At 33.6% G+C, this 11,841-nt stretch overlaps 3 protein-coding genes across 6 annotated transcripts in view; 1 reads left to right on the top strand and 2 right to left on the bottom strand.

The window, feature by feature from the left end:
* LOC18051308 overlaps positions 1–2,657 on the bottom strand; it is an 11,178-nt gene extending 8,521 nt beyond the window's left edge. For 2 of the 4 annotated variants that reach the window (XM_024190274.1, XM_024190277.1), the window contains exons 1-3: positions 2,337–2,422; positions 1,140–1,572; positions 462–705 (exon numbers count right to left, since the gene is read on the bottom strand). In XM_024190274.1, the coding sequence (XP_024046042.1) occupies positions 462–705; positions 1,140–1,552 (657 nt within the window). In that variant the 5' untranslated portion in view covers positions 1,553–1,572; positions 2,337–2,422. The other 2 variants (XM_024190276.1, XM_024190275.1) reach the window with 2 other exon arrangements.
* Positions 2,658–8,664: 6,007 nt separating this feature from the next.
* On the top strand, positions 8,665–10,543 carry LOC18051306 (protein trichome birefringence-like 36). The gene is made up of 5 exons (XM_006445659.2): positions 8,665–9,058; positions 9,144–9,315; positions 9,415–9,596; positions 9,726–9,884; positions 9,978–10,543. Exons 1-5 carry the CDS (start codon positions 8,730–8,732, stop codon positions 10,273–10,275), a joined length of 1,140 nt encoding a protein of 379 aa, XP_006445722.1. The 5' UTR covers positions 8,665–8,729; the 3' UTR covers positions 10,276–10,543.
* A 642-nt stretch (positions 10,544–11,185) lies between these two features.
* On the bottom strand, positions 11,186–11,832 carry LOC18051305 (germin-like protein subfamily 3 member 2). Its single transcript, XM_006445658.2, has one exon. The coding sequence runs from the start codon at positions 11,830–11,832 to the stop codon at positions 11,191–11,193; it is 642 nt and encodes a 213-aa protein (XP_006445721.1). The 3' UTR covers positions 11,186–11,190.
* Between the last annotated feature and the right edge of the window lie 9 nt (positions 11,833–11,841).

The raw sequence follows: 11,841 nt of genomic DNA, 5'->3' as shown, positions 1-11,841 counted from the left end.
TATCTATCTGTATTTTCCTCCATCCCATTCCTCATTGTAACTTACAATTCTTCTCTACACAGCTCGTCAGATAGAAATGAGTAGAAGCGAAACGACATATTCAAATTCCAATATCAAAACAGTGAAACAGAACCATAATGGCTCGTTCAAATTCCAATATCAAAACAATGAAAGAGAGAGAGCACTCTGTAATGTGTACATAGCAATTTAATTTTCTTTCTTGTACCATATAATAAACCAAACCCCACCTCAACCCTAGGTGAGAAGCATTTAATCCAAACACGAATCCAAGAAAACTCACCAGTTGATATACACCGACAATAATAGAAAAAAGAAAAGAGTCAAATGATTCTCAAAAGACAAACAAGAAGAAAAAGGAAAAATAAAAAAAGAAACAAGGTAGGTGACAATGTTTTATGATGGAAATAAAGAAAAATTTCAAACACTATTTAATCACAAACCCTTGTTTCAGCTACTGAAGAGCGAACTCTCTTGTTCAGAACTGCATTTTTAGTCCTGCCATCTAGTCTTTGAGGCAAAAGGTCTGAAGAGTTCCGTTGTGACAGACTTCCCATCTTTAGCAAATTTGTCCCACCTGATCTCTCATTTGTTAACATCTCATTCCGTTGTTGCTTCTTTGAATTTAAAGCTTCAGCGTACTTGGTCAGTTTGTGCAAGGATTCATCGAACCTTTTTGCTCTACCCCTGATACAAACAATGTTGCATTTTAAGCTAAGCATTCCGTATGTCAGAGTGTATTCATTTGCTTTTCAAAAAGTTACAAACAAATTACAAAAATAAAAGACCAAAATTGTCTGGATCAAGCTTGTGATTCCAAAAGTGCACGATAGATTAAAAATAATAATTAAAAAGAAAAAATGCCCATTAAGATCATGGTAAATTGCATACAGCCAAATACCAAGAAGATCAGAATATTCAGTTTATGCGCACATGTTCATAGGCAAATTTTAATGATATAATCAATCCTAAATGACATATAAAAGCATCTAAGTGTATTGTGCCACACAGCATATAATCAGAAGATGCAGAGCATATGACACGGATAAAGAGAATGTAGAGCCTCAAATAAGACACATATAAGGGTCAAAGGCATTTCACAAACAGAAAGTTGTAATTACCGAGCCTTAATTGAGGCATCTAGTACACTTGCTTTGAACCGTCTAAGTTCCTCTGATGTCACTGGAGGGGGAGGCTTCGAATGAGCAGCTCCAAAAGAATTGTCTTCTGCTGAGGTACCAAAAGAAATGCCCAATAATCTCCTAACTTCTCCTAGCCGTGTATACTTTTGATCACCCATTGTAACAGGATCCAACATCAAACACTGAGATAGTGGCGGAACATCCCCAATTGCTGTTGCCATCCCCCGAGACGTACTGCCGGCAGAACTAAATATCCGGTTCTCACTTCCCTCCCGGAAACTTCCAGATCTATCCAAAGGATAATTCCCTCGCTGCCCATTTGAATAGTTCCCTGAAAAAGCCAAATCTTCTGGACTGGCTGAACTAGAATCAAATCTCCCATTTCCAGCCATAATTGAAATTCAACTCATATCTACAAAACGGATTTAAGCCAAAATATTGTTTTCAGTGACTCAAGTGAGTTTCACTGATACTAGTCTAGGCACATCACACATCCATAAGCAATTTGCAGTTCAACATATTGATCATGTCCACATTCCTGGAATAAGTCTAAAAGCATTGTTTACTGATCTCTCCTTAAACTCAAAGTCTGGGTATATTTTATTTCACAGAACAGAGATCAATATTTGAAAGTACAACAATACAGTAACCAAAATAATTGATAAGTATACTTTCATAATGCTACTAGTAACTTATGACACAATTTGAGCAACAGTTTCCTTCTTTCATGCCAAGTAAGTCAATATAACTGGTAACTTAAATTAACAAACTAAATTAACTCTCATAATGCTAATTCAAAAATTGTCAACAGTAAAAGCAAGTCCCAGTAACGAAACAATGGTTAACATTAACAGAAAACTTATGAAGCCATTGAGAACTAAACCTATAAACATGTAAGCAAATAAAGATACTAAAATTGAAGCCGAATTATCGAGAAAAAAACAAATTGAACAACATATAAAGCCCCAAGAAACGACAACTCCTTTCGAATCCGACTTCATTAAATCAGAGAGAAGTTAAAAAGAATGGATTAGGAAACTTTCGCGAACTTCAAAAACCCAAAATTCGAACAAAAAATTAGGGTTTTATGAAATTTCGCCTGAAACAAAACCCTAAAACTACGCGGAAAAGCGCGACAATTGAGCAATTGAAAGCTTGGGAGAAGCAAAAACGCACCGGCATTGACCGATCGAGCAAGAAACAGGATCGTATTGCAGAGAGAAACAACAAAAAGAGTTTTTTTTTTTTTTTTTTTGAAGAAAGAGAAAGCATACAAGCAGTAGGAGCCTTGAAGCTGGCCTCGTGGAGATTCTTGAGAGAGGGGAACCTGTGGGTCCTCCAAAAATTTAGCGGGGAGAGTCAGGAGAGATCAGAGCCGTGAGATTATTTGGAAGAGACGAATCTGAACCGTTGATCAAGTTCTCTTTGTTCATTTGTTTTGTTTCGTGGGGGTGTGTCTTCAAAATTTGGGACCCTGAATTTCTTGGTGCTTGTACTTTTGAGAATATACCCTTTTTGTGTTACATCACGTAGGTGATTGAATTTTATTTATGGCTTTTTAGTTTCTTTTTCTTTTCTTTTTTTAAGTTTTTTTGGGCATCTTTGGTACATTTTCATTTTCTTTTTTCTTTTTTCTTTATTTGGATTTGCTGGGACCAAAACCAAGGGATGAAAAGGTTACTAAAAATTGACTTTGGTTGACTTATAGTTGAATTCAACGGGGGGATGGGTCTATTTATTTGGTTGGTGAACTATTGCTTTTGTTCATGTTTGGGAAAAGGTCAACTACTTCATTTAAATAGACCATGTGATATAATTGATTAAGTTATGTTTTGATCACATAACATCCTCAGTTAGAGTAATAAAAACTTTTAAGTTCTACCATTTAAGTAATGAAATGTTGAACATTAGACGAATAATTTGTTAAAGTAAGCTTAAAATTCAGAGGTATTGGGTTCGAATCATTTCCAATATAAATTAAATCTTGTAAATTAGAATGAAGTGCTTACTTCAAATTCATGAGATAAGTTCAAATGAATGTTAAAAAAAAAAATTTTAAAATTTTAAGAGGAGTAAAATGTTAAAAAAAATTTAAAAAAAAAAGAGTGGACAAAGTTCAAATGAATATTTTAACTCGTCTTTTCTAAAATTATATTCAGATACCCAATCAAATAAAGTTAATTGAAAACTACTTAGACTTTGTTTGGTATAATGTATTGATAAAGTAAGTTTAAGTACTACTCTTTCTCTATAACATATATTGTTACATATTTAAGGCAATTCATTTGTTGCATTAAGTTAAAAAAAAAAGGGAAAAGCTACTTACTCCGATTTTAAACCCCGAAACTGCGCCCCGAAAATTATCAAAACGGTGCGTTTTTCTTTGATTTCTTTTGTGCTTTGACTGTTTTTCTTTGGCGTTGATTGATTCTTTGCTTTTTTACTTTTTTGCTTTGATTACTTTCCCTTTTTTTTTTTTTTGATAAGGAAGTAAAGCTTTCCATTAACAGAACTTTGACAGTAACAATGAAACATGAACTGGGAAATTTTCCAGCCAAATACACTGATTTTCAACGTCTAAAACTTTCTTTGCTATATGATGAGCAGCTAAATTACAGCCCCTTGGAGCAAATTGGATTGATGCTTGGCTCTGGATCCTAAGCTTTGTCTGGATTTCTGCAATAATCCATTCTATTTCTGTCTTGCTTTCCTTTCTGCAATAATCCACCTGTTGAGCAGTTTCAATTCCAAACAAAACAGCTTCAGCTTCCATACTAGCTACAGTGCTTCGAAATGGAACATTTTGAACTGCTACTGCCACAACCCTTCCCCTGGAGTTTCTTATAACTACTCCCAAGCCAGCAATAATCAATTCTACATTGCTTTCCCATTTAGTTCCATTTGTGCAGCACGTGAACATTTTCTTTCTTCTTCTATTTGCGCAAGCGTGAACCACAACACTTCGCTTTGCAAACTGAAACTGCAAACTGCAAACTGTAAAACTCCAAGTACAGAGCTTCCAAATTGCAAAACGCCAACTGATTCGTGAAAGCTAGAGTGCTGAATTTCTACATTTGTATCAAAACTTGCTCAACCGTGAGCATTTGTATCAAGTTAATCAACATCTGCTATCAAGTTAATCAAAATCACAAGCAACAACTGAATCAACGCACGTAAATTAAACCCATCAAAGCCATCAACGCACGTAATAATCTTTTGTTTTCTTAATCTGTCTCACGATCACAATTTGCTCTTCCGTGTACGCCGGAGAGGACGAAGAAGAAGCTGAAGCAGACGCGCCGTTAGGTTTTGAAGGAAGCAGCAGTGGCAGAGAGCTTGTTCTTGAAGGATGCAGCAGCAGCAGTGAGATAGGATTAAACGAAAAGGAAGCAAAGGTCCGTTTCTGTGGTTTGGCAAAAGAAAGGAAAGGAAACATAGGTTAAACGCACCGTTTTCAATTTAATCAAAACGGTGCATTTTAAATTTGGGGCGCGTTTCGGGGTTAAAAATCGGGGTGAATAGCAGCACTAAAAAAAAAAAGTGTTGCATTGAACTAACCGGACATGAAACAAGAGATTTGAAACAAATATTTATTTAATGGGAAGGAATTTTAATTGAACATTCAATCGAAGCATTAGTAGTAATATCAGACTCAAATTATAAATAAGTATACTTAGAAAGCACATTAGGACATCATAAAAGACAAATATATTTAGGATGGAGAGAATGGATTAAAATGTACCAAAAGAAAGAATTAGATAATTTCAATACAAATATTATAGTTATTAGTTTTACAAATTTGATGAGTAAGTTAATCGTAAGAGTAGAAGGCAAAGAAAACGATATTATCAAACAAATTAAAGCAATTAGAAATTTAGAGCAATTAAAAATTTGTGATTTAGTTTTTTGAATGAGCAGTATTGTATTGATTATCTTACATCAAACTGGAATATAGTGTGTTTGGTGTAAAATTCCACATCGCTAGTAAAAGAAGATCTTGACTAATTTATAAGCGACTAATAAATTTTATTGAAGGAATTATTTGCTATAATATAATAGTTTCATTGTACGTGTGTATAATTAGACTTACATATCACCTAACCTTCAAGGACTTACTTATATATTATCTAGCCTTCAAGAGCTTGACTAAGTGGCTTAGTTTTTCTTAAATGTCCATTTGAATTTGAATTTTTAAAAAATTGATGATAGGAAAATTAATTTGAAGTTAGCTCAAAACAAAAATATATAATTAAAAAATTGCATGTCACGTCAATTTCATTTGGCTCTTCACTTGAATTTTGATTATTGACATTAACAATTCGTCTGTTTGATTAAAATGTTAAAATTGTCAATATAAAAAATGGGGTGTTCGTGACACCTTTCTTTTCTCTTACCATCCTTGACTTTTTAATTAATCTCACTTATTTTCGTAATTATCATTGTTAAACAATTAAAAAATAAAATAAAAACAAATACATTTCCAAAAACTCTATCCACCTTCCACCACCACAATCACCGCTTCAAACTACTGGACCACTAGTCTTTAGGAACTGATTTCTTATTAGTAAATTTCTCAACAGTCGTCGACCAAAACCCCTCTTTTATTTAAATTGATTTTAGGAAGATTGATATTATAATATCAAAATCAAAATGATAACAAATGAAAAGAGGCAAAGAACAATTTCAAATATGAATCAAGAAATTATAAATCAATTGAAGTGAATGATATATAATGAAAATGAATTAACAATAAAGTGGCTAAGATTTGAATGAATGAAAATATAAAATAAAAAAATGGTGGCTTAAGGTGGCAATAATAGTCGTCAAATGTGGCTCACGTTATAGAATCGTTTTTGTCTTTCAATTATATTTTTATCTTCTAATAAAGATAATTTTAGAAGTAAGTGAAGTTAATTGATAGTGAGAATTGGTGAGAGAAATTGAAAAGTCGACTATGACTTTAAAATAAGTTCTAATAGCATCATCCTAAACATAAAATAAAGACAACTTGACCCAACCAAGCCCAAATAGCATAGGTGTTGTGATGATAATTTTGACATGAGTTGAACTTTCAATACCCCTTTAAAACTCTTAAGAAGCTCCACTTTTTATATTTTTAGCTCTTTTTTTTTTAAATTACAAAAAAGGATAAAAAATTACAACATAGTTTTAATTAATTTTACTATCATCTAGTATAAATTAACTAAATTATAAACAGACCTTTAAAAAAAAAACCGTATTACTAGGTAGTTTATTTCTTCGCTGATTCAAAATTATTTCGATTTTATAAAGAAAATCAATTATATCATATACTAAGATTTAAAGATAGTTGGGGTTCATGATTTATAATGATATTTAAGTTTAATTAAATTCATAATAGTTCTTTTATGTATAACTGTGGTTACAAAAATGGGATTTCATAAGAATATTAAAGGGGTGTGAAAAGCATCACTCTTCTCACATTGGCAATTTACGAGTCTGATTAAAAGGCTAATACTGTCAATATAAAAACAATTCGGGGGCACAATAGCGTGTTTACAAAAATAAAGCATTACTCTTCCGACACTGAAATAAAGTAAGAGAGCAATCTTGGGCCTTTTTTTTTGCCCAAACAAATGGGCTGTTTTATGACACATCTTATTCAAGCAGGATTTCAAATTACAAAATACAAAGATTGTGCTCGCGAGTCGCGATATCTATACTTTTCCCCCAAAATAAATAAATAAATTAAATAAAAAGAATGTTTTCTCTAAAAGAGCTGGAAAAAGGAGAGAAATTTTTTAATTTCAATTGAAATAATGGAAGTAGTAACTCAAGACAAGGATAAAAATATTGGGATATTATTTGAGAAGGCTGATATTATTTTTAAAAATATATAAAATATTTGTAATTGGTCTCATATCATTGTTTTTGTTTATTAATTCATTAATTTTATGACTTCTTAATAGTAATTGCATTTAAATTTAAAAAATTATACATAAAAGTTTGTGTATGGAAAAATGATCATATCTCCACAATGTTTCACTACATTAATCATTTTTTAATGTTTCAAAACTCATCAAAATCCTTAATTTAGGAATGTTTATGGATTGGAATCAATCCATATTCGATCCATAATTTTATGGATTATAAATTTTCAATTCAATACAATTCACGAATTGGTGAAACTCAATCCAAATTCAATCCATATGTCTGTGGATTGGATGCGGATTTGACCCAATTCATATCCAACCCATCATTTTACAGATTAATTTATGAATTAAAATTTTTAATTTTGTCTAATCTACGAAGTAATAAAATTAAAAAATCTAATATAAAATAATTTTACTATCGATTAAATTCAAAATTGAATAAAATTTAAAGAAGTTAATTGTTTAAATAAAGATAAAATAATACATTCAAAGTTTCAAAATATAATATGCCAAAAAAAATCTCTTTTATTTAGATAAATACATGAGAATTAACTAAAATTATGAATTTAAATATATACAAAAGTTGAAACTTGAGACCTTAGGTGTAACAAGTAAGAATTGAAAAACTTGAAGAGCTTGAAAAGAAAGTAAGAAATTATCAGTACCTCAAGTGATGAAGTGAAATAGTGATAGCATGTGCATGCGGTGGGGAAGAGGTTTGGTGTTATGTGCTAATTAAATGTTTTGGCTTAGGGTTTTTTGTTATGCTTTAGAATTTTTAATGTTTAAGAAGTTATATTTGCTTATTTAATTATTCAATTATTTAATATTTTTTTATTTAACTATTTTTAACTTATTTATTTATTAGTAAGTAGCAATGCTACATTTATAAGATTTATTTTTTCAATTAATTTTTTTTGTGAATTCACGAATTTTTACGAATTTATAAAAGTAAATTCATATTCAATCCACCAACTGTGGATTTTTAAATTTTCAATTCAATCCAATCTATTGATTCACAGATCAAATTTTCACGGATCATATTTTTACAGATTAAATGAATTGAGTGAATCAGATTAGAGTCCGAATACTCCTAATCCTCATAACGTTAAAATATTCATTTAGTTTCCATTTCATTTTAATCTTTTGTTATTCTACCCTTGACGTGGTAAAACCCACCATGGATCAACTTTCAACTTTGTCTCAATGACAGGTTAGGTAATTACTTTTGACCTTGAAAGACAAAAATAATGCATTAACACTTGTGGGCACTTATTCCACCCAAGCATGCATTTACTATTTTGCCCTTAATGTCTTTCAACTTTGGTGATTGCTGTGCTCCTTTTTGACATCGCAACAATTAAATGATCAATACCCTTGCATGATTAATGCTCGTGGCCTACAAAACGCGCATGTCACGGACCCAAAACTTGTGCCTTCAATCATTTTTACTTTCAACAATTTACCAGCAACAATGTTAATGGCAATGAGTAGAAAGAATATGGTCCACTCTTACTTTGCCGTGACTCATGGCCTAAATGGAAATCCTTTTGTCAACTTTTAAGACTTAGTTTCATTTTCTATGCATTAAATAGGCTTCTTCATTGGAAACTTGGGACTCTACTTCACTGCTCCAACTTCCACACTCTGTGCTTCAATGGCTAAACCTGCATATAAGCCTCAGTTTCTGTTGTTGATCGGTATTTTTCTATGTTTCTTCACCGGCAAGTCATCCCAGTTTGGCCTAGAGACCGATGAGTTTTGGCTTAATGAAGAAGACAGTGAAGTTAATATGGTCCAATCCCGACGTGATTCATCAAGGCATTGTGATTTTACTTCTGGCAAATGGGTTTATGACCCATCTTACCCTCTTTATGATTCTAATTGCCCTTATCTTAGTACTGCTGTAAGCTGCCAGAAAAATGGACGGCCAGATTCTGACTACCAGAAATGGAAATGGAAGCCTCATGCTTGTTCAATTCCAAGGTACTTAAACTGAATATGTTAATTTTTGCAAGAAGTAGATGCGTATGCATTGAAATGATATCTAAAGAGGGCAATGTGGTTTCAGGTTCGATGCCTTGAAATTTCTTGCTAAGATGAGAAGGAAAAGAATAATGCTTGTTGGTGATTCCATAATGAGGAACCAGTGGGAATCTCTTGTTTGCTTAGTGCAGGGAGTTGTTCCCATGGGGCGCAAGAAAGTGACTTACAATGGTCTTTCAATGGCCTTCCATGCCTTGGTAAGATCTTGAGTTGAAATATTCGGAACCCTATCGCTGTTTGTTTTTCTTCTTGATTTTATCAGTTGTTTATATATACACAGTGTATGATGTTAACAGGATTTCGAGACATCAATTGAGTTTTCTTGGGCTCCACTCCTTGTTGAACTGATGAAAGGACCCGAAAACAAGAGGATACTACATTTGGATTTGATTGAAGATAACGCAAGATACTGGAGAGGAGCCGACGTACTTGTGTTTGATTCAGCTCACTGGTGGACTCACTCGGAACAATGGAGTTCGTAAGAAAATATATATTTCCAGTTTTAAGATGCACAATCTATACATGTTGTAATTTCAATTGTATTTACTTGAGAGCCATAGCACGATTTAATAATCTTAGCTAATTGAAAACCTATGACTAAATTTAGATGGGACTATTACATGGAGGGAAAGTCTGTCTATAAAGTTATGAATCCGATGATTGCTTATGAGAAAGGACTCACAACATGGGCAAAATGGATAGATTTGAATATTGATCCTCGTAGAACCAGAGTCATTTTCCGGAGCATGTCTCCTAGGCACAACAGGTACAATACAATATGCTGTGCATGTATAAACAGTGTAATCGCTTTTGGCTATGTCTTTTAAGTGGTAGTGTTCCCTTTATCTTCATTCAACAGAGAAAATGGTTGGAAATGTTACAAGCAGAGGACTCCTCTGGCCTTTTTTAGTCACCAACATGTTCCTGAACAGTTGGTAGTACTAAAAGAGGTGTTGCGGAGAATGAGATTTCCGGTGTATTTGCAAGATATTACGACAATGTCAGCTCTTCGTAGAGACGGGCATCCTTCTGTTTACAGAAGGGCAATGGGTCAAGAAGAAAGGCAGCATTCCAAAGACTTCTCCTCCGACTGCAGTCACTGGTGCCTCCCTGGGGTGCCCGATAGCTGGAATGAAATGTTAAGTGCATTGCTCTAAGTGAAAACTACAAAGACCTGAGTAGAATAACTATTCTACAAAAGTTTAGAAGACTTTGTTTTTGTCACCCTAGAGTCTGTATGATATGTTATTGTACTTAATCTTTCCTTTGTTTTCTATTTCTTGCACAAACTGCTGGCTGAACTGAAGTTTCCGGGACTTTCTTTATTGGCGTGTGATATGAAAAGTAGAGTTTCTGCTTCATTTTATATGAAGCTGGGACTTGAGATTTCAAGCAATGTATGATAAAATGGGTGTTCAATTTTCAGTCTACTGAGTTTGAGCCAAAATGAAGAGTACTCGAATCCCGAGCACCTAATCTTCAATAAGAAGCTGTAAGTGGGGCAAAAGTAAGGGAGACCTCAATAATTTTTTTGCTTTTACTTTTTGAAAAAGCTTCTGATTAAACACAACCAGCGGGTAAACATCTTGCTACATGATAATCTATTTCTTTTGCTTCTCCAATTGGCATAGGACATGTGGTGACCATCATTGTGTGGCTCCCACTTTTTTCGTTATGTCTTTTTTAAGCATGGAAATATCAGCATGGCTTCATCAAAATGATCATTATGATTCTGGATAATTATCATCTGCTGTTGAATTATGTAGTGTTTCAGTTTTACCTTCATCGTGAAGCATTTATGCCTAGGGCTGAAATCAGATTCAAGATCATATAGTCTTGTACAACATTGAAAATAAACTTAACAGAAGAACATGCTAAAACAAAACTGGATAGGAAAAATGTACCCCACATATTATTATTCGCTTAGCTTTTCCGTGATGAATTTCTTTAGTATTAACCATCAATACATAGTGAAAATTGTTTTGATTCATAGTTGCTACAGACTGCCTAAGAATCTTAAGTACCAGAAATGACAAACCTTTTCCTTAACTTAGCTACCTTCATCTTTTAACTCACAACCGATGGGGAGCAAACCTCTTCCTTAACTTAGCAATTTCCTTGGGAGTCAAGCCAAAAGCCTTCTCCAAAAGCTCTTCCTTAATATTTGAACCAAATACCGCAGATGGGATTTTCTGCAATCCAGGGTTTTGGCTGTCGAAACTCCCCAGAATAGTCGCCCAGGTGTCTCCAACATTCATTTGGAAGTGTACAAGGCCTCTTGGAAACACCATCACCTCACCCTTTTCAATCACTTTAGCAAAAATCCTGTTTTGTGTGTCGACAAATCCCGAGTAGATCTTTCCTTCTAGCACAACTGCTATCTCAGTAGCTCTTGGATGGGAATGCGGAACATTAACACCGCCAACATCAAAGTCAGCGCGTACCATGGACATGCCAAGAGTGTTCAATCCTGGAAAGACATTCACATTAGATGGAATGGATGCTAACCCGGTTTCACTGAACTTTCCGCGAAACTTTATGCCCGAAAACACAAAATCTTCCACTGTGACAAGTGATGAGTTTTTGCATGGAAGACTAGTAGTTGCTGAACTTCTGTTGAGTACGCAAAAGTCATTGACTGGATCAGGGTCAGAAGCCAAGGTGACATAGCTGTGAAAAAGACCAAAAAACAGAACTGTCAATGCTAATGACATTGTTTGCTG

This window comes from Citrus clementina, unplaced genomic scaffold (genome assembly GCF_000493195.1).
Source record: "Citrus clementina cultivar Clemenules unplaced genomic scaffold, Citrus_clementina_v1.0 scaffold_2, whole genome shotgun sequence".
NCBI classification, from domain to species: Eukaryota; Viridiplantae; Streptophyta; class Magnoliopsida; order Sapindales; family Rutaceae; genus Citrus; species Citrus x clementina.
This window is presented reverse-complemented; position numbering and strand designations above follow the sequence as displayed.

Bases quoted from the DNA above. Each gene is read 5' to 3' on its own strand.
- LOC18051306 (XM_006445659.2), top strand. From the start codon at position 8,730: ATGGCTAAACCTGCATATAAGCCTCAGTTTCTGTTGTTGATCGGTATT. The intron at 9,059-9,143 runs GTACTTAAACTG...ATGTGGTTTCAG, and splicing joins CATGCTTGTTCAATTCCAAG to GTTCGATGCCTTGAAATTTC. The intron at 9,597-9,725 runs GTAAGAAAATAT...GACTAAATTTAG, and splicing joins CACTCGGAACAATGGAGTTC to ATGGGACTATTACATGGAGG.
- LOC18051305 (XM_006445658.2), bottom strand. From the start codon at position 11,832: ATGTCATTAGCATTGACAGTTCTGTTTTTTGGTCTTTTTCACAGCTAT.